The sequence below is a fragment of the Bos javanicus genome, chromosome 2, assembly GCF_032452875.1.
Source record: "Bos javanicus breed banteng chromosome 2, ARS-OSU_banteng_1.0, whole genome shotgun sequence".
In the NCBI taxonomy this organism is placed as follows: Eukaryota; Metazoa; Chordata; class Mammalia; order Artiodactyla; family Bovidae; genus Bos; species Bos javanicus.
Genome location: NC_083869.1, coordinates 67,733,234 through 67,760,478, shown reverse-complemented (window position 1 = coordinate 67,760,478; position 27,245 = coordinate 67,733,234). Strand labels below are relative to the sequence as shown.

The following is a 27,245-nucleotide window of genomic DNA, read 5'->3' as shown; positions in this document are numbered from 1 at the left end:
GAATTTTTCAGACAAGAGTACTGGAAAAGGTTGCCATTTCCCACTCCAGGGGCTGTTCCTGACCCAGGGATCAAATCCATGTCTCTTGCGTCTCCTGTACTGCAGGCAGATTCTTTACTACTGCAGCTCTGGGAAGCCCGCATGTAACTAGAATCCTTTCTATTTTATTTCTTTTTACTGGCTGTTTTTATTTCTCTTCTTGCCATCTGTTAGTATATTTTAAGGAAGATCTATTTACCCATGGGCATCTTTCAATTAATTTAATTCCGTTATTATTTTGTATTGCTCTTTCCATTTCATTCCTGAAATCTGCCACTTTTTGGTTTGTATATTTTTTTCTACTGTATGAGGTTTTTTCCAGGCTTTGAATTTCTTACTTGATAATTTTTTATCTACAAATGCTTATTTAATGATACATCATTCTTTCTGGAGTATTGTTTTATAGAATTTGTATGACTCATCATTGCTTTATCCAGGAAAAGTATCTTTATGCATTGGAAAATTTTATTGAATTTCTGTTTTCATATATAGTAATTTTGTAAACCTATTGCCAATGATATTTTGTTCTTTATGAGTATCTCAGATCTTCCAGAATAGAGATGCTTAAGGACGGTGAGATATTAGATATTTCTCTTAAATGGTAAAAGGAGCAGTGTTTCAGAGGAGCACTATTACTAGTTGGGAACTAGTACACCAAGAAGTACCCTGATGCAACACCATTAGGAGTAGAAAATATTTTTTTCAAACCAGTCAATCTTAAAGGAAGTCTACCCTAAACATACATTAGAAGGACTGATGCTGAATAGCTGAAGCTCCAACACTTTGGCCACCTGATGTGAAGAGTCAACTCACTGGAAAAGACCTTGATGATGGGAAAGGTTAATAGCAAAATGAGAAGAGGGTGGCAGAGCATGAGATGGTTGGATGGCATCACCAACTCAATGGATTTGAATTTGAGCAAATTCTGGGAAATAGTGCAGGTCAGGAAAGCCTGGTGTGCTGCCATCCATGGCGTTGCAGAGTTGGACACAACTTAGTGACTGAACAACAACAATGATAAATTTTTCTGTAGAGTTCTTAATTTCTATCACTAGTTTTCACTTTTCCTGTTGCCAACAATATTCTAAGAGATGCCTGTCTCTATCAAGTGTTTTTCTATTTCTTTTCCTGTTTCTTAGGTGGTAAATTTTAAAACCTGTCATCTTCAGTTTTGTGCATATTCAAGTAGCTTCATTCTGATTCATTTTCTTCATCCTGATTTTTAAAAGAAATATTATTAACTTTTCCACTATAGAATATTTTAAGCTTTTGATGAATGCCTTTGTCAACTTAAAGAAGTTCCCTTTATTTTTAAATTTCTAAGGCTTTTGAATATTTGGTAGAATTCACCTTTAAAAATTACCTGTGTGTGATTTACTTGCATTTTAGGGGCTTGCCCATTTTTAAATTAATTTTGTTATACATTCCAGTGGAGAAGGCAACGGCACCCCACTCCAGTACTCTTGCCTTGAAAGTCCCACCGAAGGAGGAGCCTGGTAGGCTATAGTCCATGGGGTCGCACAGAGTCAGACACGACTGAAGCGAATTAGCAGCATACATTCCAGAGAGAATTATGATTTTTTCAAAGAACCAACTGTTTATTTGGCAAAATCTTTTAATTTTGCCTTTACTTTCTATTTCATCAAATCCTACTGTTGCATTTCTCATGTCCTTCTACATATGCATATGTATTATATAATTATAAATAACATTCAGTTCAGTTCAGTCGCTCAGTTGTCTCCGACTCTTTGTGACCCCATGAATCGCAGCACGCCAGGCCTCCCTGTCCATCACTATCTCCCGGAGTACACTCAAACTCACGTCCATCGAGTCGGTGATGCCATCCAGCCATCTCATCCTCTGTCGTCCCCTTCTCCTCCTGCCCCCAATCCCTCCCAGCATCAGAGTCCTTTCCCATGAGTCAACTCTTCGCATGAGGTGGCCAAAGTACTGGAGTTTCAGCTTTAGCATCGTTCCTTCCAAAGAACACCCAGGGCTGATCTCCTTTAGAATGGACTGGTTGGATCTCGTTGCAGTCCAAGGGACTCTCAAGAGTCTTCTCCAACACTACAGTTCAAAAGCATCAATTCTTCCGCACTCAGCGTTCTTTTCAGTCCAACTCTCACATCCATACATGACCACGGGAAAAACCATAGCCTTGACTAGACGGACCTTTGTTGGCAAAGTAATGTCTCTGCTTTTGAATATGCTATCTAGGTTGGTCATAACTTTCCTTCCAAGGAGTAAGTGTCTTTTAATTTCATGGTTGAAATCACCATCTGCAGTGATTTTGGAGCCAAAAAAATAAAGTCTGACACTGTTTCCACTGTTTCCCCATCCATTTGCCATGAAGTGATGGGTCCAGATGCCATGATTTTAGTTTTCTGAATGTTGAGCTTTAAGCCAACTTTTTCACTTTCCACTTTCACTTTCATCAAGAGGCTTTTTAGTTCCTCTTTACTTTCTGCCATAAGGGTGGTGTCATCTGCATATCTAAGGTTATTGATATATCTTCTGGCAATCTTGATTCCAGCTTGTGCTTCTTCCAGCCCAGCATTTCTCATGATGTACTCTGCATATAAGTTAAATAAGCAGGGTGACAATATACAGCCTTAACATACTCCTTTTCTTATTTGGAACCACATATATACTTTAACCCACCATAAATTTAGAAAGTATACTTTATTTTCAAATATTTTAAATATAAAGTTACAATTGTTGCTACTTCTAATTCAATCTTGTTACTTTCAGGGAATGTAATCTATTAGCTGAATAACATATTAAACATGAATAACATGTTTGGTATAAATATATAAAGAATCTAAGATTTTGAGGTGGGAAAGTTTTATTAAATATACACTTTTCTAGACTACTTGAGGCAGAAACTAAATGGTCACTTAACTATGTATAGGTGGTATTAGAATCTTCTTTCAAAAAAAAAATACTTGTGACTTTTTGGTACACATTGGTATTTCAAACATCTACCTAAATCAACTATTCCATATTCTTAAAGGGAGTTCTAGCTGGTCAAAGTCAACAACAAGCATGTAATTTACTTTAACTTCTTCATATGCTGTCTGATAAATTACAGCACTTTACAAGCATTTGTTGGAAAAAAGTATAAATGTAAAGATAAAACCAAATTTCTGAGATTTGACACAGCCTAAAATTTGTTGTAGAGTTCTGAAGTCTCATATTTAATTGTCAAATTTCCACAGAACAACCACCCAGTGAATGGCCTTACTTAATCATTTTGATCCTGTTTTGAGTTGGCCAAGGACAGAAAGAATACTAACAGCTCAAGGTTTTAATGCATCTTCGGTACTCAATTTCTCGATGAACAAAATCTCAAAACATTAAAAAGTAAAGAGATTTTGATCAATATTTGTTTGGAGATAGGCTTTTTTCACATATTTCTAGATTGATTGTACTTTGTTTTTCAGAGAATTTTGGTGTGTGTTTATGTGTCTTTTAAGGAAATAAGAGTGACCACATTAAAAGTGATCATGAGTAAAAATCCAATGATATGAAAATTGTTTGAAAACAATGTACAGAAAATAAAAATTACACATAAGAGACACAGATGTATAGAACAGTCTTTTGGACTCTGTGGGGGGGGGTGGATGATTTGGGAGAATGGCATTAAAACATGTATAATATCATATAAGAAATGAATCGCCAGTCCAGGTTCGATGCAGGATACAGGAAGCTTGGGGCTGGTGCACTGGGATGACCCAGAGGGATGGTATGGGGAGGGAGGTGGGAGCGGGGTTCAGGATGGGGAACACGTGTACACCCATGGCAGATGCATGTTGATGTATGGCAAAACCAATACAATATTGTAAAGTAAAAAATAATAATAATAATTAAAAATAAATAAAAAATATTAAAAAATGATGCATCTAGGATCAAAATATACTTCTAAGTGTAGAAGCAAAATATCTCTTGTTGGTAGACATAATAACAACCTCACAAACCTTTGCACTTTATTCAACATCTATAATTTCTTTGCTTATTTTATGTCTACCACAGCCACAGTGGGCTTGGGGAATAAGTGGCACTTCATTCACATGTACTATCATAGACTGTCTTGTATAGTTATAGTTATAAGACTCAAGCTATTTTTCCAATAATAGTACTAGCTATATCATAACAGTGAGCATATTAAGTTTGATCTGTACTCTGGGTAAATAATCCCAGTACCAATCACAATATGATAGATGCCCATACAGTAAATTTAAAATAAATAACAAGAGACTTGGCTAGTCTTTATGAGGGGGTGTCTTTACCTTAATTTTCCAGCCACCTTCAGTAGAAATATAATCACAGGAAAAGTAATTTTAAAAAGCAGGAAAGAATAATTATTTTACTTCACAGAAATAATTCTTTCTTTCTGTGAAACCACAATCTATATTATATTAACTTAGTAGAATAAAAACACTGATTATGAATTTGAAACCATGGTGGAATTTTGACGAGGGCAACATGGCAATGTACTTCAAATTGAACTCATTTTTCACTTTTAATTTTCAAAGAGCAGCAATAAAACTAGTAACTTCATTTATTTTTAAAAGAACTGAAAATATAGGAAATAAAATGTTTTTATTTGGGACATCAGAAACCAGGCACCTTTCCTTGAATTGGCAGAGAGTTTATCTTACTCAGACAGTTCAATACTGATATTTATATTCACAAGCAGAAAACATATTAGTATCAGTAAAAGTTTAATGACACACATGCTTTTCACCTGATTATACACTGTTCATTCATTTCTTATAATAAATTCTGTTTAATTTTTACAGCTTTTAAATATGGGAAATACTGCAATGCTTAAAAATAGCATGCTTTAATTTATTGTCTATTCAACATGTGCAGTGAGAGAATTGTTTTCAGACAATGTCCTTATCAGACACAACAGTGAAATGTAATGAAAAAATTGTATTGGGTTGATTAGGTGATAGAACTGAGGATTGGGGGCATGCTATTTTCTACAGTATTTCTAATGAATAATTTAAAATTATTCCAAGTGAAATCATCAGCTCTCATGAGCAAAACTCTGTACTGCTGAATAGAGACAGTGAATGAATTCACCAACATATAAATTTTTTTCATTTAATACAGATTTGGAAGATAACTGGGCAATTGCTTATGCTTATAAATCTGAACCACTTAACATGACTGCAACTCTGCTTATCCCATATTAGAGAGGAAAAGGCAGCCATATCCTTGACAAAAACCATTTCTTAACTGCAACTTACATTGTAAGATAGAGGATCAAATATGGGACCTCAGAAATTAGACTCTACATAAGGAATGCCATAGGGAGAAGGGGAAAGGAAACTAAAGTGGTCTATTGTTAAAAAAAAAAAAAATTGCGTCATTGCTTGGATCAAACTGTTTCCAATACTGCATATTGCACGTTCTACTCAGAAGGAAATTTATTTTAGCTTATATAGATTTTTGCCAACATCCGCTGGATTATCAAAAAAGCAAAAGAGTTCCAGAAAAACATCTATTTCTGCTTTATTGACTATGCCAAAGCCTTTGACTGTGTGGATCACAATAAACTGTGGAAAATTCTGAAAGTGATTGGAATACCAGGCCACCTGACCTGCCTCTTGAGAAACCTATATGCAGGTCAGGAAGCAACAGTTAGAACTGGACATGGAACAACAGACTGGTTCCAAATAGGAAAAGCAGTCCGTCAGGCTGTATATTGTTACCCTGCTTATTTAACTTCTATGCAGAGTACATCATGAGAAACACTGGCCTGGAAGAAGCACAAGCTGGAATCAAGATTGCCAGGAGAAATATCAATAACCTCAGATATGCAGATGACAGCACCCTTATGGCAGAGAGTGAAGAGGAACTAAAAAGCCTCTTGATGAAAGTGAAAGTGGAGAGTGAAAAAGTTGGCTTAAAGCTCAACATTCAGAAAACTAAGATTATGGCATCTGGTCCCATCACTTCACGCAAATAGATGGGGAAACAGTGGAAACAGTGTCAGACTTTATTTTTTTGGCTCCAAAATCACTGCAGATGGTGATTTCAACCATGAAATTAAAAGACACTTACTCCTTGGAAGGAAAGTTATGACCAACCTAGATAGCATATTCAAAAGCAGAGACATTACTTTGCCAACAAAGGTCCGTCTAGTCAAGGCTATGGTTTTTCCAGTGGTCATGTATGGATGTGAGAGTTGGACTGTGAAGCAAGCTGAGCGCTGAAAAATTGATGCTTTTGAACTGTGGTGTTGGAGAAGACTCTTGAGAGTCCCTTGGATTGCAAGGAGATCCAACCAGTCCATTCTAAAGGAGATCAGCCCTGGGTGTTCTTTGGAAGGAATGATGCTAAAGCTGAAACTCCAGTACTTTGGCCACCTCATGCGAAGAGTTGACTCATGGGAAAAGACTCTGATGCTTGGAGGGATTGGGGGCAGGAGGAGAAGGGGACAACAGAGGATGAGATGGCTGGATGGCATCACTTCACTGACCTGATGGACGTGAGTTTGAGTGAACTCCGGGAGTTGGTGATGGACAGGAGGCCTGGCGTGCTGCGATTCATGGGGTCGCAAAGAGTCGGACATGACTGAGCGACTGAACTGAACTGAACTATATAGATTTTTGGAAAACTCAGTTTTTAAATTTATTATTATCTTTAACAGAATATATAAAAGCAGAGAAACCTTATTCATAAATTGTGTTTTGTCATATTTATATAAAAAGTATCTGGAAATACATAGGGCTTAACAATATTTTACTTTTGATATAGGAATTCCAGTTCTGAAACTAAAATTAAAGAAATAATTTATAATAAAGTAAGTTTTATACATAGTGAAATCTATAACTACAGCAAATTGTCACTAATTTAAACACTGAATAATCATGGTTAAGTAGGTGCGTGAGTGCTGTCACTTCAATCATGTCTGACTCTTTACAACTCTATGGACTGTATGCCGCCAGACTCTTCTGTCCATGGCATTCTCCAGGCAGGAATACTGGAGTGGGTTGCCATGCCCATCTCCACAGGAACTCCCCTACCCAGGGACTGAACACAGGTCTCCTGAATTGCAGGCAGATCTGTTACCACTAGTGCCACCTGGGAAGGTACACCCAGTCAACTAAATATGAATATTCAAAAGAACTGTACTCAAAATTGTTTACCACTATGGGACGATTTTGCTTCTAAATTAAAATATCAGGATAAAATGCTGTAGTTTACATAAAATTATAATCATATTTAAAAGAATACTGGAGGAAAATGTCATAATTTTTTTCTACTTTTATATTTTGGAATTATTTTAACAGGCATTAGTTTTGTAAATGAGGGGGGAAAAAACACCAAAATATTTGTAAGGAAAATTGTCCATTTCTGCAATGAATATATCTTGAAACACTAATTTGTAGCCTGGTCTCTAACCAATGCATTTTTGTTTACCTACTAATTGTGTAAGAGAGAAAAATGTTTGCAAAAATTTACTACTTTCATTCGGTAAGAGTTCAAACAGATAAATATATTTTCAGTCAATGGGGAAGCTCTCAAATGTAGCTTAGCATCTAGTACTACAAAACTAGTCTTCCTGACTATTGGCTGCTAAGCTCTCTGTCCCTGTCATTTCTCTCTCTCTGGGAACATCAGTTTCGGTGGTATCCTCAGGCATGTAAAAAGAAGGAAGGAGGGGTAAAAAGTCATCTCTGGTGACATGCATTACTGTTTAGACAGTAAATTATTAAACTATTTTTGGAGGTCCAATTTTACATTCTATATCAAAGCTTAAGCAAAGACATATATGAACACATACACTTTGCCTAGGTACCTTTTGATATCTAGAAATATATATTTATAGGAATAATGTTTACCTTTGAATACTTTTTAGTATCAAAAATAGAAATAAATTTGATGATTAAAAGTAATTCACTTAAATATGGTATGATATGTTTACTGGACATAATGTAGAGTAGCTATTAAAATCACATTTTAAAATAATATTAAATATTAGAAATGCAATTAAATGATGTGAGAAAATGCTCATAAATTACTCTATAAATGTTACAAATTAATATATAGCTTTGTATGTTTTTAGGGAAAAATGACATATTTTTCATGCAAAAAGGAATTCAAAATATATACAAAAACTGATTTGCAATGTGCCAGTGTGGGGTGATGAGACCATATTTGATGTTATATATACCTTTATTTAGTTTATTCAGTTATTACTTTACAAATTTTTATAGTGTTATATATGTAGATGTCAATATGGTAATTATAAACAATTCATTAAAGAGCTTTTTTGTTAGCTATTTTAAAATTGAGCCAAAGAGATTCAAAATATTTACTAAAATTCTCTGTTTGTATATATGTGTTAACTTAAGAATAAATTGTATTTACCAAGGCACTGACCTCTGATTCATTAACAAAGTAAGTTAACTTTAGCCACATTGCCAAAATATCCTCAAATAATCATGCAGCCATGTTTATTTCTCAGTGAGGCAAACCTCAGGTTCTCTGAACTGCAACCAGAATATATCAAAATGTTTTCTAGTTCAATGAAATTTTGTTATAATCTCCATATGGAAGAGGAACAAAGTAAACACATCTGCTCTATGAAGTTGTTCTTCTGAACATTTCAGAAATAATGAATTAGACTGCATTTCAGATTGGTTTGATTGGGAGACAGAAGGTATTTCTTCCCAAGGCTTGTAAAGAAAATTTTGTTAAGTATATAAATACCTCAGTTCTTACATGTCAACATGTTCATCCCTGACCCCCGCTCTGCCAAGTCCACACTTTCAAAATGACATTTCACTTCCTACTTTGTTGGATAGACTATCTTCTAAGATATATATATATATATAAAGTCTCTTAGTCCTGTCTGACTCTCTGCGACCCCATGGACTGTAGCCCACAAGGCTCCTCTGTCCATGGGATTCTCCAGGCAAGAATACTCAAGTGGATTGCCATTCCCTTCTCCATATGTATATGCTTAGTTGACTTCCCTGGAGGCTCAGAAGGTAAAGAATCTGCCTGCCAATACAGGAGTCACTAGTTCGACCCCTGGAAGATCTCCTGGAGAAGGTAATGGCAACCCAGTCTAGTATTCTTGCCTGGAGAATCCCACTGACAGTGGAGCCTGGTGGATTACAATCCATGGGGTCTCAAAGAATTAACACAATTGTATGACTAACACTTAAGATATGCTTAGTTGCTCACTTGTGTCCAACTCCTTGCGACCCTTTGGACTTCAGCCTGCCAGGCTCCTTTGTCCTTTGGATTTTTCAGGCAAGAATAGTGGAGTGGGTTGCCATTTTCTCCTCCATGGGATCTTCCCCCTCCCAAGGATCAAACCTGCATCTCTTGTGTCTCCTGCACCGCAGGTAGATTCTTTACCTGCTGAGCCAATGGAAGTCCATTTATGTTACATTTACTCATCTATAGATGTATTATACATCTTTCTCTACCTTTCTCTGTATCTTATGAATATATTCACAATTTGTATATAATTGTGACTACTTTGGTTTGTATTCAGATTACTGAATAAAAATGCAGATAATTAAAATTTTAATAAGATGTCACCACAAGCAATTGTAAGATTTGGAAGATTTATTATTTTGGCACAAGTATATCCCTAGTATTTATAATAACAAAATTTATGATTAACAAGCAAAAGTGAATCAGGTCAGCAATTTGCTGGTAAAGCTTCCTCCAGTTCACATAAACATCAAAAATATTCCATTAATATCACCTGTTATAATCATTTAATAGTTCAGTATAGAATCACCCCCAATTTTTTTCATATATAAATGCATTCATTTATTTAAAAACATAAATGATATCACATCATATATTACTCTATAACTTATTTTTCTAATAATAAAAAATGATCTACTTCTCCACTGTGGAAATTATGTATGGTCAAAGCTTTGTTTAAAATTAAAGTTAAAATCATGACAATTACTTTAATAGTACAGACTTTGGAAAAGTGCTGCCTTTTAAGTTATTGACATTGATTTTAAGAATTCAAATTTCTGAGCTGCCCAATGTAAATATGTATATGGATAATGGTAAAATTTTATGAATATGCACAAGACTTGAAGATATTAAGAACATAAAAGCACTCAGGTTGCTTAGGGATCTTTTGTCAAATTTATTTTTATTCTATTCTTAGCAAGCATGAAAGTTGCTCAATCATGTCCAACTCTTTTGACCCCATGGACTGTCACTTGCCAGGCTTCTCTTTCCATGGAAATTTCCATGCTAGAATACTGGAAATGGGTACCCATTCCCTTCTCCAGGGAATCTTCTGGATTCAGGGATTGAACCTGGGTCTCTTTCTTGCATTTCAGGCAGATTCCTTACCATCTGAGCCACAAGATAATCACCCATTTGAATTGTGATGCTGAAGAATTGATGCTTTTGAACTGTGGTGTTGGAGAAGACTCTTGAGAGTCCCTTGGACTACAAGGAGATCAAACCAGTTAATCCTAAAGGAAATCAAACCTGAATAGTCATTGGAAGGATTTATACTGAGGCTGAAGGTCCAATACTGTGGCCACCTGATGCAAAGAGCACCGGGGTTGGAAAAGACCCTGGTGTGCTGGGAAAGATCAAAAGCAGAAGGAAGCAACAGGGTTGGATGACATCACTGACTCGATGGACATGAGTTTGAGCAAACTCCAGGAGATAGTGAAAGACAAGGAAGCCTGGTGTGCCACAGTTTATGGGGTCACAAAGAGTCAGACATGATTGAGCAACTGAACAACAACAAAGTAAGTATGAAATTGATTCTTGGCTAGTATGTTTATAACATTCTTAAGAAAGATTCCAATTTATCCACAATGCTTTATCTTGATAAATCGTCATTTACCTGTTACTAGACCATTTATTTGATTTTGAAGGAAACTTTATTTCTCATGAATATTTTATTGGTAATTAGTTTCAAATTGACTCATAACCTTACCATATTTTAATCATTTATTGTGAATTCCCTGATCCTTTTTATAATTAGTAAAACTGCATAAACTGGTTAACATTCACTTGAAATGTAGAGGAAAAATAACATTTTATTCTCTTTTTATCCAAAAGTCCATAAAAATGTAGCACAGACTTTGTGACTTTGACAACACCTAAGAAATCTATTTTATCCTGGTTTTTAGAATCTGCATTGCATTTCCTTCTGTGAGTGTTCCATAACTTATTAACTATTCAGTTTTTGATGGACATTCAGGTTGCTTCAGGTATTTGAAATTTTGTAACACTTTGAAAACATTACTTGTATCAAATAGGTGATATATATTTGTTGAATGAGAAATTGTCTCTCGAGTTTCCTCAGGTCTTTGAAAGTAGGACTTTGGTTCTTTCTATTTATTAAATTCTATATCCCAAGGCCCTCAACTCATAGCACACATGTGTATCTCACTAAATTTTATTGACTGCTGAAAATGTTTTGTGGGTCGCTTGAACTAGGGCTATGGATGGGGATCCTCTTCCTAAAACATCCCTGAGTTGGATATGTGACTGGATGCCACAGATACTAACCATCGATGCAGAATACCATGTAGATGGCAACGAAGAGGAACACAGCACTTACCTGGACCAGGAACATAGCTATGTGGTGAAACTCTCCACGGCCCCCTTGCTTCACAGGAACTGTCATGAAGAATTTGCTACCATCTCTAGAAAACACAGGCTCCTCATTCTAAAAAACAGAAGCACGTATAACAATCTCAAAAGGGCATCTGAAAATTGTGCTGCCAACTACTACCAATACATTCATGGATTAGACAAATAATTGGTTTATTTTAGCAAAAGGTTGAATTATTATTTAAAATATAAAAGTATCATAATATTTTTAAAGTGAACTCAGTGATGCTTTAGGCCCATGGGCATATGTGTGTTTTTGAAAGGTGAGATGGATGTAAAAGTATCTTGCATATTGAATAGAAATAATTCACAATTAGACTAAAGACAGTTTTAAAACTGGTTCAGAAAATAATTTTCATATCTTCACATATGATTGTGCTTAGAGATGTACCCTTCAAAAATTAAGAAAATATGAACAGCTGTAACAGTTTATCAAAATCTCTTTTTAATTTGGAAAATTGTATAACATACACTATTTAATACATCTTCCTGAAATCTTTTACTCAGCAAGTGAAGTTATTGAAGATACATTTCTGATGATGTTATATAAATTTACTGTAAATACAAAAAGACTGCAAAATTGGAACCAATCAATTGAAAATGATTTAATTCAAATTTCCCATCCTCACTGTTCACTTTTTCACAAACACACAAACATAGATGCCCATTTGATGATTTTTAAATTAAACTTCAGTGGCATGTTAAATCAATACAATTGTTTTTGAAAATTAAATGATGGAGGCTATACTTATAGACTGCTTTCTCTTGTGTAAGAGGAAACATTAAGAAATTGGATTTATATAACAAAAAATTGAGTTCTTTCTTTTGGATTAGTGAGAGTGACTGTGTTGTTTTTGTTCATTCCCTAAGTCCTGTCCGATTCTTTGCGACCCCATGGACTGCATGTGACAGGCCCCTCTGTCTTCCACAATTCCCTGGAGTTTGCTCAAAGTTGGTGATGCTATCCAACCATCTCATCCTCTGTTGCCTCCTTCTTTTGCCTTCATTCTTTTCCAGCATCAGGGTCTTTTCCAATGAGTTGGCTCTTCACATCACGTGACCAAAGTATTGGAGCTTCAGCATCAGCATCAGTCCATCCCCTGAATGAAGCAGGGTTGATTTCCTTTAGGCTTGACTGGTTGAATTTCCATGCTGTCAAAGGGACTTTTAAGAGTCTTCTCCAGCACCATAATTCAAAAGCAATAATTTCTCGGTACTCCACCTTCTTTATCTCACATCTCTACATGACTACTGGAAAAAAAACATAGCTTTGTCTATAAAGACCTTTGTGAGCAAAGGAATGTTTCTGCTTTTCAATACACTGTCTAGGTTTGTTATAGCTTTCCTTCCAAGGAGATAGAGTCTTCTAATTTTATGGCTGCAGTCACTGTCTGCATTGATTTTGGAGCCAAAAAAATAAAATCTGACATTGCTTCCACTTTTCCCCCTTCTATTTGCCATGAAATGATGGCACCAGATGCCATGATCTTCGTTTTTTGAATGTTGAGTTTCAATCCGGCTTTTTTACTGTCCTCTTTCACCCTCATCTAAAGAGAGTCTTTAGTTCCTCTTCACTTTCCATCATTAGAATGGTATCATCTACATATCTGAGGTTATTGATATCTCTCCTGGCAATCTTGATTCCAGTGTGTGAGTCATCTAGCCTGTCATTTTATATGATGTATTCTGCATATAAGATAAATAAGCAAGGTGACAGTTATTTGGCCTTGTTCTATTCCTTTCCCAACTTGGAACCAGTCAGTTGTTCCATGTCCATTTCTAACTGTTGCTTCTTGACCCACATGCAGGTTTCTCAGGAGACAGGAAAGGTAAGGTGGTCTAGCATTTTCATCCCTTTAAGAATTTTCCATAGTTCATTGTGATCCACCTAGTCAAAGGCTTTAGCATAGTTCAAGAAGCAGAGGTAGATATTTTTCTGGAGTTCCATTGCTTTTTCCATGATCCAATAGATGCTGGCGATTTGATCTCTTGTCCCTCTGTCTCTTCAAAACCCAGTTGGTACATCTGGAATTTCACAGGTCACATACTGTTGAAATTGAAGGATTTTGCGCATAAACTTGCTAGCATGTGAAATGAGTGAAATTGTACTGTAGTTTGAACATTCTTTGGCATTACTCTTCTTTGGGATTGGAATAAAAACTGACCTTTTCCACTCCTGCAGTCACTGCTGAGTTTTCCAAATTGCTGACAAAATGAGTGCAGCAGTTTAACAGCACCATCTTTTTAGGATTTGAAATAGCTTAGCTGGAATTCATCTACCTCCCCTAGCTTCATCAGTAGTAATGCTTTCTAAGGCCCACTTGACTTCAAACTCCAGGATGTCTGGCTCCAGGTGAGTGATCACACCATAGTGATTATCAGTGGTAACATTAAGACCTTTTTGTATAGTTCTCTCTTGCCACCTCTTCTTAATCTCTACTGCGTCTTTTAGGTCATTACTGTCTGTCCCTTATCATGTCCATCTTTGTAAGCAATATTCTCTTGATATCTCCAATTTTCTTGAAGAGATCTCTATTCTTTCCCATTCTATTATTTCCCTCTATTTCTTTTCATTGTTCATTTAAGAAGACATTTTTATATCTCCTTGCTCTTCTCTGGAACTCTGCATTCAGTATACCTTACAATTTCTCCTTTGACTTTTGCTTCTCTTCTTTCATCAATAGTTTTTAAGCCTCCTCAGACAACCCCTTTACCTTCTTGAATCTCTTCTTGTTTGGGATGGTTTTGGTCACTGCCTCCTATACATTGTTTTGAACCAGTCTATAGTTTTTCAGGCACTCTGTCTACCAGATCTAATCCCTTAATCTGTTTATCACTGCCACTGTTTAATCATAAGGAATTTGATTTAGATCATACCTTAATGGCCTAGTGGTTTTCCCTACTCTCTTAAATTTAAACCTGAATTTTGTAGTAAGGTGCTCATGATCCGAGCCACAGACAGCTCCAGGTTTTGTTTTTGCTGACTCTATAGAGCTTCCCCATCTTTGGCTGCAAAGAACATAATCAATCTGATTTTTATATTGACCATCTGGTGATATCCATTTCTCAAGCTATCTCTTTGGCTTTTGGAAAAGGGTGTTTACTGTGACCAGCCTGTTCTCTTGAACAGTCTCTCTGTTAGACTTTGCTCTGCCTATTTTGTACTCCGAAGCCAAACTTGCCCGTTATTCTGGATATTTCTTGACTTTCTACTTTTGCATTCCAATCCCCCATGATGAAAAAGGACTTCTTTTTAGTGTTAGTTCTAGAAGATGTTGTAGGTCTTCATAGGACTGGTCAACTTCAGCTTGTTTTCCATCAGTGTTTGGGGAATAGACTTGGATTACTGTGATGTTAAATGGTTTGCCTTGGAAAGGAACCAAGATCATCTGTCATTTTTGAGATTGCACCCAAGTACCACATTTCAGTCTCTTTGGTTGACTATGAGGGTTACTCCAATTCTTCTAAGGGATTCTTGCCCGCAGTAGTAGGTATAATGGTAATCTGAATTAAATTCACCCATTCCTGTCCAGTTTAGTTCACTGTTTTCTAAGATGTTGATGTTCAATCTTGCCCTCTCCTGCTTAATCATGTCCAATTTACCTTGATTCATGAACCTAAAATTGCAGGTTCCTATGCAATATTGTTCTTAACAGCATCCAACTTGACTTTCACCACCAGACACATCCACAACTGAGTGTCATTTCTGCTTTGGCCCAGCCATTTCATTCTTTCTGGAACTAATGATGATTGTCCTCTGCTCTTCCCTAGGAGCATACTGGACATCTTCCAACCTGGGAGGCTCACATTCTAGTGTCATATCTTTTTGCCTTTCATACCATTCATGGAGTTCTTGTGGCAAGAATACTGAAGTGATTTGTCATTTCTCCCTCCAGTGGACCATGTTTTGTCAGAACTCTTCATTATGACCCATCTGTCTTAGATGACCTTGCATGGCATGGCTCATAACTTCAATGAGTTACACAAGCCCCTTCTCCAAGACAAGGCTGTGATCCATAAAGGGGAAGAGTGACTATACATATGGTATAAAGTAAGGCTTTGATATGGTTTCCTTAACAGGTCTTCAGAATGGCTCAAGCACTGTTAAATGACCTGATCCTCCACTCTCTCTCATCTCTTCTTCCTTCCTTCTGCATCCTGCATTTTTCTGCTCCAGAGTCTGCACATTTTAACTTTTTTCCCTCACTTTGTCTGGCTCTTTCTCAGCCCTCACTCTTTCTTTCACTCTCTTTTTTGGTGGAACTCATTTATTTTGATGATTAATGTTGATATACAATGTTGTGTTAGGTATACAGCAAACTGAATCGGTAATACATATATCCACTTTTTTAGATTTTTCCCATATAGGCCATTACAGAGCACTGAGTAGATTTCCCTGTGCTATACAATAGGTTCTTCTTATTTATCTATTTTGTTTATACTCATGTGTGCTCAGTCACTCAGTTGTGCCCAACTCTTTGCAACCCCTTGGCTATAGCCCACCAGGCTACTCTGTCCATGGGACTCTCCAGGCAAGAATACTGGAGTGGGTTGCCAGTTCCTTCTCCAAAGGATCTTCCTAACCCTGGTATCAAACCCATGTCTCCTGGGTCTTCTGCATTGAAGGTGGATTCTTTACCACTGACACCTGGGATAGTAGTGTGCATACATCAATGCCAGTTTCCCGATTTATCCCTCCCTTCCCTTCCCCCTCAGTAACCAAAGTTGGTTTCTACATCTGTGACTTTTTCTGTTTTGTAAGTAAATTCATTTGTACCATCTTTTAAAAGTTCCACATTTAAGCAATAACTTAGGTTATTTGTCTTTCTCTGACTTACTTCACTTAGTATGACAATGTCTAGGTCCATCCATGCTGCTGCAAAAAGATCTTCATTGATCTCATCCTTTCTCTGCTCTAAATCTACCTTATCAGGCAGGTGTTTTCTGGTAATCCCATGTAAATTGTGATTGGGGAAACTAGATCATCCAACTGTATTTGAATCCCCCATCACTCTTTTAGCGACTTTCTATTTTGTCCATACCACCTAATACCATCCAACATATATTTTATATATGTATTCGTTTGTTTGTATATGAATGGATGTGTGTATGTGTGCATATAGGTAGGTAAGTAGATGAGAAGTAGAAGGGGTTCTTCTAGAATGTAAGCTCCATGAAGCAAAAACCTTGTATTCTTCACTGCTCTGCATTTGGCACCCAGGACAGTGACTATTGCATAAGCTGTATTTAATAATCATTTATTGAATGAATAAGCAAATTAATAACTATTTAATAATCTCGAGTCTGATTATAGTTTCATTAGTAAAATAGAAATATCTTACTAATATTTCTATCTTACTAATAGAAAATATAATAAATATTTTTACTCTTTTTAAATTATTCTATTTATTTATTTTATTCTATTGTTACTAATAGAAAATATAATAAATATAAAAAATAAAAATATTATTTTTACTGTATACTGTATGGACACTCATGAAAATGTAAATGGTATGTGTAATAAATTTGAAAGTCTGAACTAATACAACACAAGGGTGGGAAAAATGCTTTGCAAGGCAGATAATAAATACTGACAAGATATTTGATTGAGTGAATCACATTCTGCAGTGCGATTTGTTGTTCAGTCTCTCAGTCATGTTTGACTATTTGTGACCCCATGGAATGCAGCAGACCAGGCTTCCCCCGTCCTTCACCATCTCCTGAAGCTTGCTCAAACTCATGTCTATTGAGTTACTGATGCCATTCAACCATCTCATCCTCTGTCATCCCCTTCTCCTACCTTCAATCTTTCCCAGCATCAGGGTCTTTTCTAGTGAGTTGGCTCTTTGCATCAGTTGGCCAAAGTATTGGAGCTTCAGCTTCAACAACAGTCCTTCCAGTGAATATTCAGGACTGATTTCCTTTAGGATTGACTCGTTTGATCTCCTTGCAGTCCAAGGGACTCTCAAGAGTCTTCTCCAACACCACAGTTCAAAAGCATCAATTCTTCAGCTCTCAGGCTTCTTTATAGTCCAACTCCAATATCCATACATGACTACTGGAAAACCATAGCTTTGACTAGACAGACCTTTGCTGGCAAAGTAATGTCTCTGTTTTTTAACAGGTTTGTCTTAGCTTTTATTCCAAGGAGCAAGCGTCTTTTAATTTCATGGCTGCAATCACCACCTGCAGTGATTTTGAAGCCCAAAAAAGAAAGTCTGTCACTCTTTCCATTGTTTCCCCATCTATTTGCCATGAAGTGATGTGACCAGATGCCATGATCTTCGTTTTTTGAATGTTGAGTATTATCACAGCTTTTGTACTCTCCTCTTTCACCTTCATCAAGAGGCTCTTTAGTTCCTCTTCACTTTCTGCCATAAGGGTGGTGTTACCTGCATATCCAAGGTTCTTGATATTTCTCCCAGCATTCATCCAGCCCAGCATTTCCCATGATGTACTGTGCATATAACTTAAATAGGCAGGGTGACAATATGCAGCCTTGATGTACTCCTCCCCAATTTGGAACCAGTCTATTGTTCTATGTCTGGTTCTAACTGTTGCTTCTTGCCCTGCATATAGGTTTCTCAGGAGGCAGGTAAGGTGATCTTTATTCCCATCTCTTGAAGAATCTTCCATAGTTTGATTTGATCCACACAGTCAAAGGCTTTAGCAGAGTCAAAGCAGAAGTAGATGATTTTCTTATATTCTCTTGATTTTTCTATGAACCACTGGATGTTGGCAACTCTGATAGAGTCAAGAATTCTGTATTTTCTATCCCTTGCCTATATGTAATATCTCTCTCTGCCTTTTCAATGGGATTTCTTCTGTCTGAAGTAAGCTTTCACTCATCTTTTTTGTGCTATATCTTCCTCATTTTTTACTTAAACTCAAAACAGAAACCATTTTTAAATCTCTGTAGCTAGAAAGCCCCTCTTATTTAGGAAATCTATCCCTGGAGACTCTAAGTAGTACTCTGTATTCATCTCTCATGACTTTCAGTGCACTCTATTATATGGTTGACTTCCTTCACTAGGCAAGTAATAATTAAAGTAAGTTTGTAATTTTATTTTTTTTCCCTAGGACACAGTAGGTGACCTACTTATAACTGCACAGATGAATGCATGTGTACAATGGGCAAAAATATTTGTTACATATATCACTTTATCCACTACATTTACTCCAAACTATTGGCTCCTCCCTATTCAAGATTCTGCTCCTGTGCTTTACTCCAAAATTAAATCTGAGCATTGTCCTTTTTATGTTAGTCCCTCTTCCTCCAATTCTCATACCTTGGAAATAGTTCATTTTAAGGAATAGATGGGGGTTATAATTACTAATACATTTCTGGGTTTAAAAACTTTCACCACCAGACAGAAACTAGTTATACAGCTCTATATAGAGCCTTTCCTACAATCAAATAAAGAATGAAGCCAATCTCACTGTCCATGTTTATGACCTTAAGCAAGGCAGTGTTTATGACACACAGGCCAATGGACTGAGGATAGCACACTTTACCTCTTGACCAAACATTTTTTATACTGGTTATTCCAATTATAAGTCTCTTGAAAGCTAGGAGAAACATGCTCACTTCTCTCTGCTCTTCTCACCAAACAGAAAACAAGCATGAGTATTACATTAAATTTCTCATTTTCTTGGAAATTTGCTTCACCTTATAACACATTCTCATCCTTTTAATTTCACCAAATTCTAAGTATTTCATGAAATTCCCTTAGAACTTTTGGAGAAAAAATCAACTGTAACAAACTACTTCCTACATTTTCTTATTGAATACTTGATAACTGTGTTTTTTGTAAATTTCTATTAAATATTCATAAATTTGGGACTTAAAATATAGGTAACATAATCCTAAAAGTTCATGCATTGTGTTGTTGTATGTTTATTATGAATGTCACTGACAATTAAAGTAGGTTTAATAATGCAGGTAATTTAGAATAAATCCATATCTGTTTTTATTATTTTCAATTATTTAACTTAATTTTGATTTTTTTTTGTGCTAAATAAAGTCAGTTTTTCCCTCAATTTAATTTTGCACACTGATTACAATTAAATAGTTCATATTGTTATCTATGGAGAAAGAGATGACAGATGGATGATAGACAGACAGGCAGATAGGGAGAGAGATATATCTACAGCACATTCACAATCTTTCTTTCTCTTTTTTTTTTTTTATTCAACAGGTACATATGGAACTCTTCTTATAACCAGACTGTATTTTAAGCATTTGTTATATAATTAATAAAAAAAAATGAACAAAATTCTTGTCCTTGTGAAGTTTGTAAAAAAAAAGTCACAGAACTAACTGTGTAAGTTTACATAAATATTGCACTGGACTTTAAGTTTTATTGGGGGATGTTATTTGATTAGGGTGTTTTGAAGAGGTGCCTTCTTAAGCAGGTAATATAGGCTGAAGTTTGACAAATAAGCAACTTTCAGGTAAGAAAGCAATTGAGAAAATTCTGTTCAGAAGGAAGAGTTCACATAAAGGTCTGGTGAATATGAGGCTAATGGAGAAAATGGGAGAAAAGATGATATGACAGAGCTGGAAAAGATGATATGACAGAGCTGGAAAAGCTTTCAAATTAATCTCTTATAGACCCTTTAAGGATGTTGGTCTTTATCTGTAGAACAAAGGGGAGATACAAATTTTCAGTTGTGAGAGAATATCAGAGTGTTTGGGGCAGTAGAATTAGCTATGTGTTTTGAAAAGATCACTCAGCCAGGCTGAAATGTGAACAGATTGGCAGCTTCCTAAGGGACTGAGAGTTCACCAGTCAAGGAGGATGTGCAGTGCTAATAGTTTGATCCTGTATAGTGTTTGTGAATTGGAGAAAAGTAAATGACGTGAAGTCTTTGAGAGTAAATCAAAATAACTTGGTGATGAGTAACATATGCAGATAAGGATACGAAAAGTTCAATAATCCTCAGTAGGTTTATGATTTTGATAGCTGGATGGATAAATACGTCTGTGACTTCTATGATAAGAATACAGACTTACTGGAAGAGAATGGAGTTTAGTTTGAACCTGAGGAGTATGCTGTTACTTTTATAGATTTAGGAGAAGATGCCAAGCATATATCAGAACTCAGAGAATTGAGCTGCCAGGGGCTATACAGTCAGAGGTAGCAATTGAAACCACAGATGTATATGACACCCAGGGAGAGAATATGAAATAAAAGAGCACTGTAAAGAACAAAACAAATCAAAACCAAATAAGCCAAGCAAAACATTTCCTTTGCAAAAAGCAGTGATGAAGTTAGTAGTAAAATGGGTTTATCTATATTTGAATAATCTTGTGTTTCCTTCTGAAATATCCAGTTAGCACGTTGTGGAGACATTTGTGATCATCTGGATTCTAGCTCCATTTACATCACAAGCTAGCACTGTGTAAACTAGAAATTATCTAAGGAAATGTTCATCTGAATAGCAATTTATGTGGAGATTTGGTCAGCTTTCTGGGCAACTTGAGCAATGCTGATGGTTCTTAGTTTATATGGGCTGCACCTTTTTATTCAACACAAATATTTACTTTTATGAATGGTCCTGAAAATGGATCCTGGTAATAATTCAACAACTTGCGTTCTATTAAAAAAAAAGTAATCTTTTCACAAATGATGTCATAAAACCCAGGTCATATATATTTTAACAAAAAAGACTCACTTACTCAAGCATAACAGAGCCTAAAATTCATAGAACTGAAATAACTTTTAAGAAAAAGTTATATATAAAACAAAAGAGTGAATATGGCAGAGATGATGACAAAATGTGACATAAAGAGACCGTCTATACCATACCTGTTTAGACAGCCAGGTATCTGATGTCATCTCATATTTCTGAAACAGAACAATTAAATCCATGAAGTATCTGAAGACCAGAATGAACATGCATTGATTTCACTTTTTTCCAACAATGTTATCCTTCAGGCACTTTTCCCCTCCTTGCAGCTAGTGAAATACCATGAGAAATCCCATTGTCATTATTGATTTAAGCTGAATGAATAAGTACAGAACTGAAATGAAATGCTATTTTAATTACAACATCTTTTCTTTGGTGAACCCCTTCAGGATTCTCAGTTGTACTTCACCAGAGATAGAAGATAACTTTCCAATCCTGTTTGATTACATCATTCAAACTGTTTTGAGTCACTAGACACTGTCTCTTTTCACCTCTGGCCATCATCAGAATACAAAATGATTAAGACCTTCCAAAAAAACTGGGCAAACAGCCAGGAATAAAATTTTAGTGTGGACATACTGTCATTCGATCCAGTCTTACCATAGTCACTCTTTCCTCCTAGGTAAAATAATTAAACATTCGAAATGGCAAAGCTTTTTGTATCTTTAGAATAATTTCACACATGATCAGAATAAAGTTACATATCAAAAAGCAAAATTAGACTAATCTCAATTTGAATATGTGTATATAAGGCAAATTTTAGTAATGCTATTTACATGGAGCAACTTATATCTTATGGTTCTCCGGAAAAATGATTCTATAATAAAAGTATTCAAATGGAGAAAACTAAATCAGAATATATTGGTGATTTTACCTGTATGCCAAATTATATCATTTCAAATTATAAATAATAATAATTATTTATTTATAGTTTGTTTTTACCAATTTGCCCTTTTAAATACATGTTATTATTACATAACTACTAACCATTTCCCCTTTTCAGGGCATTTCTCTTCAAATAGATTTTTTCTTAATTTATCTACCTATATCAGAAAAACATCTAACTGAATCATTCCTTGATTTCCTATTCATATTTTGACAGTAATCATCCTTGATGTCTGTAAAACACAGATATGACACGGAGAGAGGGGAGGAGAGGGTGAGATGTATAGAAAGAGTAACATGGAAACTTACATTACCATATGTAAAATAGATAGCAACAGGAATTTGCTATATGGCTCAGGAAACTCAAACAGGGGCTCTGTATCAACCTAGAGGGGTGCAATGGGGAGGAAGATGGGAGGGAGGTTCAAAAGGGAGGGGATATATGTACACATATGGCGGATTCATGTTGAGGTTTGACAGAAAACAGCAAAATTCTGTAAAGCAATTATCCTTCAATAAAAAAACGTATCAGTGCCCCTGCTTATTAGTGTCACTAAGTTTTGTTACAATGCACAAAGGTCCAAAATTTCACATGCAATTATTTGTCTTACTATTTCAATCATAGTAGAAAGCAAAATCTTTCTAACTCCATAAAGAAATTGAAATAGAATATCAATAAGGTATCAATTCTGGAACATGATTGGGTTCCCATAGCTTTTCTATTGAAGCATTTTGCCTATATAGATTATCCCTACCTATATAGACAATTGACAGGTTTTCTCTAACTAGAACATACGCATGAACAATTTGTAAATGACTGTGTAATCAACTGACTAGGAAACCATCCAGAACACTTAAATAAATAATGAAATTCTGATCAGCCTATAAGCCAGTCAGATGGAAGAAGATAATTAAAACATATTTTCTAACAAGCACAAGCTAAATGTAAAGAACATCAGTGAAACCCAGTAAGGAAATGGCTGATGCCCATCTGTTGTACTTTATTGTCATATCTATGCTCATCTTTCCAATCACAGATAACTTTTTTCCTCTTTAGTTCTACCCTTTACAGACCATTTAAAAATAATGTTTAAAATACTTGTATAATTTGCATATAGTGAAATGTATAGGTCTTAAGTGTATGTGATGAGTTTTGATAAATGTATTTACCTCCCATTAAGACATGAGAATTTTACATTTTTAAACACATTCCCTCAAGTCCCTTCACAGAGGTTTCAAAAGACAGCTACTCCTACAAACTCTTTTTCCATAGATAGTTTTGCCTGTTTTAGAAATTCAGATAACTGGAGTCACATATTATATATTCTTTTTTGTGGGGTTTCTTTCACATCACATGTTTTTGAGATTCATTCATACTGTTGAGTATATCAGCATTCTGTTTCAAGTGGCAGATTGGAATGTCATTGTATTGATATGCTTTGTTTTGTTCATCAGAAGTTTCTAATTTTGATGATGTATACTTTATTTTTTTCTTTTACAATAAATGATTACTTTGTCTATTCAGTATAGTGAAGTTATATTCCATCTTTTCATCTAGAAGATTGATGGTACTAGCTCTTAGATTTAAGACTTCAATGTGTCTCAAATTAGTTTTAGAATATAATGTAAGAAATGTCAACTATCCTTGTATTTTCCATCTGATTACTGATAGTTCCAGCATCATTTCCCCCAATTGAATTGTTTTGGCACCTATGTTGATTATTGATCATATAAATATGGATCTATTTCTAGAAAGACTATTCAGTACAAGTGATCTATTCGTGTGTGTGTTCTCTTCCTCCACTACAATCTCAGTTTCTGTCTTTCTGGTTATTCCTGAAACTATGTAGTAAATCTCCAATTTTTTTTTTCTTTTTTAACTGGATTGATTTAGCTGGCCAGGTATTTTGCATTTCCAAATGCATTTTAAAACCATCCTTTCTATTTCTACCATAAAAGTCTGCTGAGATTTTAATTGGTATTGTATTGAAACTACAGTTTAATTTGAGTAGAACTGACATCTCCAACATTAAGTCTTTCGATACAGGTATGTAGCTTAGCTTCTATTTATGTAGGTCTTTTCCAATGCCTTGCAGGAATGATTTAGTTTTCAATATTAGGACTTTGCCACTCTTTGTTAAACATATTCATATGCATTTCATTTTTTAAAGATCTTAATAATATTTTTATTTTCCATCATAATATTCAGTCAGTTCAGTTCAGTTTTTTGGTCACGTTTGACTCTTTGTGACCCCATGAACTGTAGCACCCAGGCTTTCCTGTCCAACACCAACTCCCAGAGCTTGCTCAAATTCATGTCTATCGAGTCAGTGATGCCATCCAACCATTTCATTCTCTGTCATCCCCTTCTCTTTCTGACTTCAATCTTTCCCAGCATCAGGGTCTTTTCCAATGAGTCAGTTCTTTGCATCAGGTGGCCAAAGTATTGGAGTTTCAGATTCAGCCTCAGTCATTCAAATGAATATTCAGGACTGATTTACTTTAGGATTGACTGGTTTAATTTCCTTGCTGTACAAGGGACTCTCAAGATTTTTATCCAATACCACAATTCAAAAGCATCAATTCTTTGGTGTTCAGCCTTCTTTATGGTCCATTGCTCATATCCATACATGTCTACTAGAAAAACTTCAGCTTTGACTGTAAAGACCTTTGTTAGCAAAGTAATGTCTCTGCTTTTTAACATGCTGTCTAGGTGTGTCATAGATTTTCTTCCAAGGAGTAAGTGTCTTTTAATTTCATGGCTGCCATCACCATCTGCAATGATTTTGGAGCCCAAGAAAATAAAGTCTGTCACTGTTTCTATTGTTTCTCCATCTATTTGTTATCTATTTCCATTGTTTCCCCATCTATCATAATAATACCAGTCTTAAAGATACATTTTGTTGCTTCTTAAATCTTTCTTTGAAATAAGTGTAAGCTTACAGACAAGTTAAAAGACCTGTTCAAGAAGCATCTTCATATCCCTTAGACATATTCCTCATGTATTTATATTTTGACACATTTGTTTTATTTTTATATCTCTCTATTGTTTCTAAACTATTTGTGAGTCTAGTAGAAATCTATTTTTTTCAAAATCAATTAGAAATTTAATTTTTTTCTAAACAATTTGATAGCAATTTTGAAGTATTGTTTCCATTTACCCCAGAATAATTCAGTGAGGATTTCTTAAGAAAACTGTGGTATCCTATATTATTAATAAAATGTTTTTACAGTAAAAGAATAATAATCAGGAAACAGAACAAACAATTGAAGTTGATTGCTGGAGTCCAGCTCCAGCAGCCAGGGAATCAGCCTGAAGGGATGAGCGGTGTCAGCAGAGAATGATGTTTATTCTGACTCAAGGTGCAGGACTGCATGTTTATTTCAAGCTTCAGGTTCTCTTTTATACTTTGACAAAAGCATTAGGTCAGAGGTTTGACATTTTCAGTTCCCCCTCACCCAGATTTATTGTCTCCAGAAATTACTGTTGCCCTTCAAACAGAGTTCCTGCTTCAGCAAATCGGTTTTACTATCCGTTATCTACTTCCTTTTATGTGTCCTATACTTAACTTGTGATTACATTGTAACTCATGCCACATCCCTCAGTTTATTTCTTATCTTTCTAAATCCTATTTGCCCCTAGTATCTTAAGCTCACTATCTCCTAAAAAGGCTTCTAGCTATTAATATCTCTAAAATTCCTAATCTCCATAAGCTATAGTAAAATATGCCAACACTACAACATTTCTTAAATTTTTAGCTTCTAACTATTCTTAATTACTCCTAAACCTTAAACTCAGCAAACTTCTTTTGCCATAAACATTTCCCTCACAAACAGGTCTCAGATAACAATTCTTCCCATGGCCTCAAGCTGTGGCCTACGTGCTCATCCTGGAACATTCTTTGTAAAGATCCTTGAACAAAAGTCAATGGTTAACTTTATGAATTATTTTCTGGGCACAACTGCAGAAGGCTTTGTGCTTTCTCATGCTTCTCTCAAGAACAATAAGCACCTTAACATTCTTTCCAGCCAACTCAACCGAAGAAAGGAAAGAACAAATCAGAATCACAAGACCTAACTCCTTCATCCTGGGACCGTGCCTGCAGGATGAGGAGAGGGGGTTGGGGCCGTGCTTCCATTTTGTCAGTAATGCCTAACGCGGCTCCTGACAGTTGATGCCTTGACGTATAAAAATAAGCTGAGAAATTCTCTTATGAATTGTGACCTATTCTGGTATTTTTGGTAAATTTATTACATTTTGTTTATACAATAATATTATCTACAAATAAAGATAATTTTACTTCTTCCTTGCCAATCATCATGATAGATATTCCATGAAAGTTACTCTGACTAGAGTCCCTAATATTTATTTAATGTGTAGAGTTAGACTGTCTATCCTTACTTTATTGTTGATCTTAAGGTAAACATGGATAATGTTTCACCATTGAGTATAATATTTGTTGGTTATTTTGTGGGTATCCTGCATCAGAATGGAGATATTACTTTCTATTCATTTATGTTGAAAGTTATCATGAATGGATGTTGAGTTTTGTTAGTTGCTTTTTCTTCATCTAAGATAATTGCCTACTTGTTTTTCTATTTTTTTCTGTTAAAATAGTGAATTACATTGATTTTAAATATAAACTAATCTTAAATTCCAGGCTAAAATCCTATTTAGTCATGATGCATTATTCTTTATATTCGCCAGAAGGATATATTAATATGCTAAAAATGTTTTATATACATATTCACAACAGATATCAGTCTAAAATGTTCTTTTTAATGTCTTTGTCTAGTTTTGATAACAGGACAATGTTCTCTTATAAAAATAATCTGCCTGAGGACAGTGTTATCTTAAAATGTAAATTATGGGAGTAGATCTGATGAGGTCTTTACAACCTCCAGACATTCTTTGGATTATATAACTTCATTGTTAACACTAGCAAGCCCCCTTCTGATGCCTATGTCAGAAGCTTTCTCTGTCTCCT

The 27,245-nt window shown here is 35.4% G+C and overlaps 1 protein-coding gene and 1 long non-coding RNA gene across 4 annotated transcripts in view; one reads left to right on the top strand and one right to left on the bottom strand.

Moving 5' to 3' along the window:
• The window catches only part of DPP10 (dipeptidyl peptidase like 10), an 811,290-nt gene that overhangs the window by 73,079 nt on the left and 710,966 nt on the right, over nucleotides 1-27,245 (bottom strand). For 2 of the 3 annotated variants that reach the window (XM_061439625.1, XM_061439629.1), the window contains exons 12-13: nucleotides 21,492-21,530; nucleotides 11,627-11,734 (exon numbers count right to left, since the gene is read on the bottom strand). In XM_061439625.1, coding sequence (XP_061295609.1) covers nucleotides 11,627-11,734; nucleotides 21,492-21,530 — 147 coding nt within the window. The remainder of the gene's footprint in view (nucleotides 1-11,626; nucleotides 11,735-21,491; nucleotides 21,531-27,245) is intronic. The other variant, XM_061439633.1, reaches the window with a different exon arrangement.
• LOC133261055 (uncharacterized) lies at nucleotides 26-19,945 on the top strand. The gene is made up of 3 exons (XR_009741023.1): nucleotides 26-143; nucleotides 10,383-10,805; nucleotides 19,878-19,945. It is a non-coding gene; the product is annotated as an uncharacterized LOC133261055 (long non-coding RNA).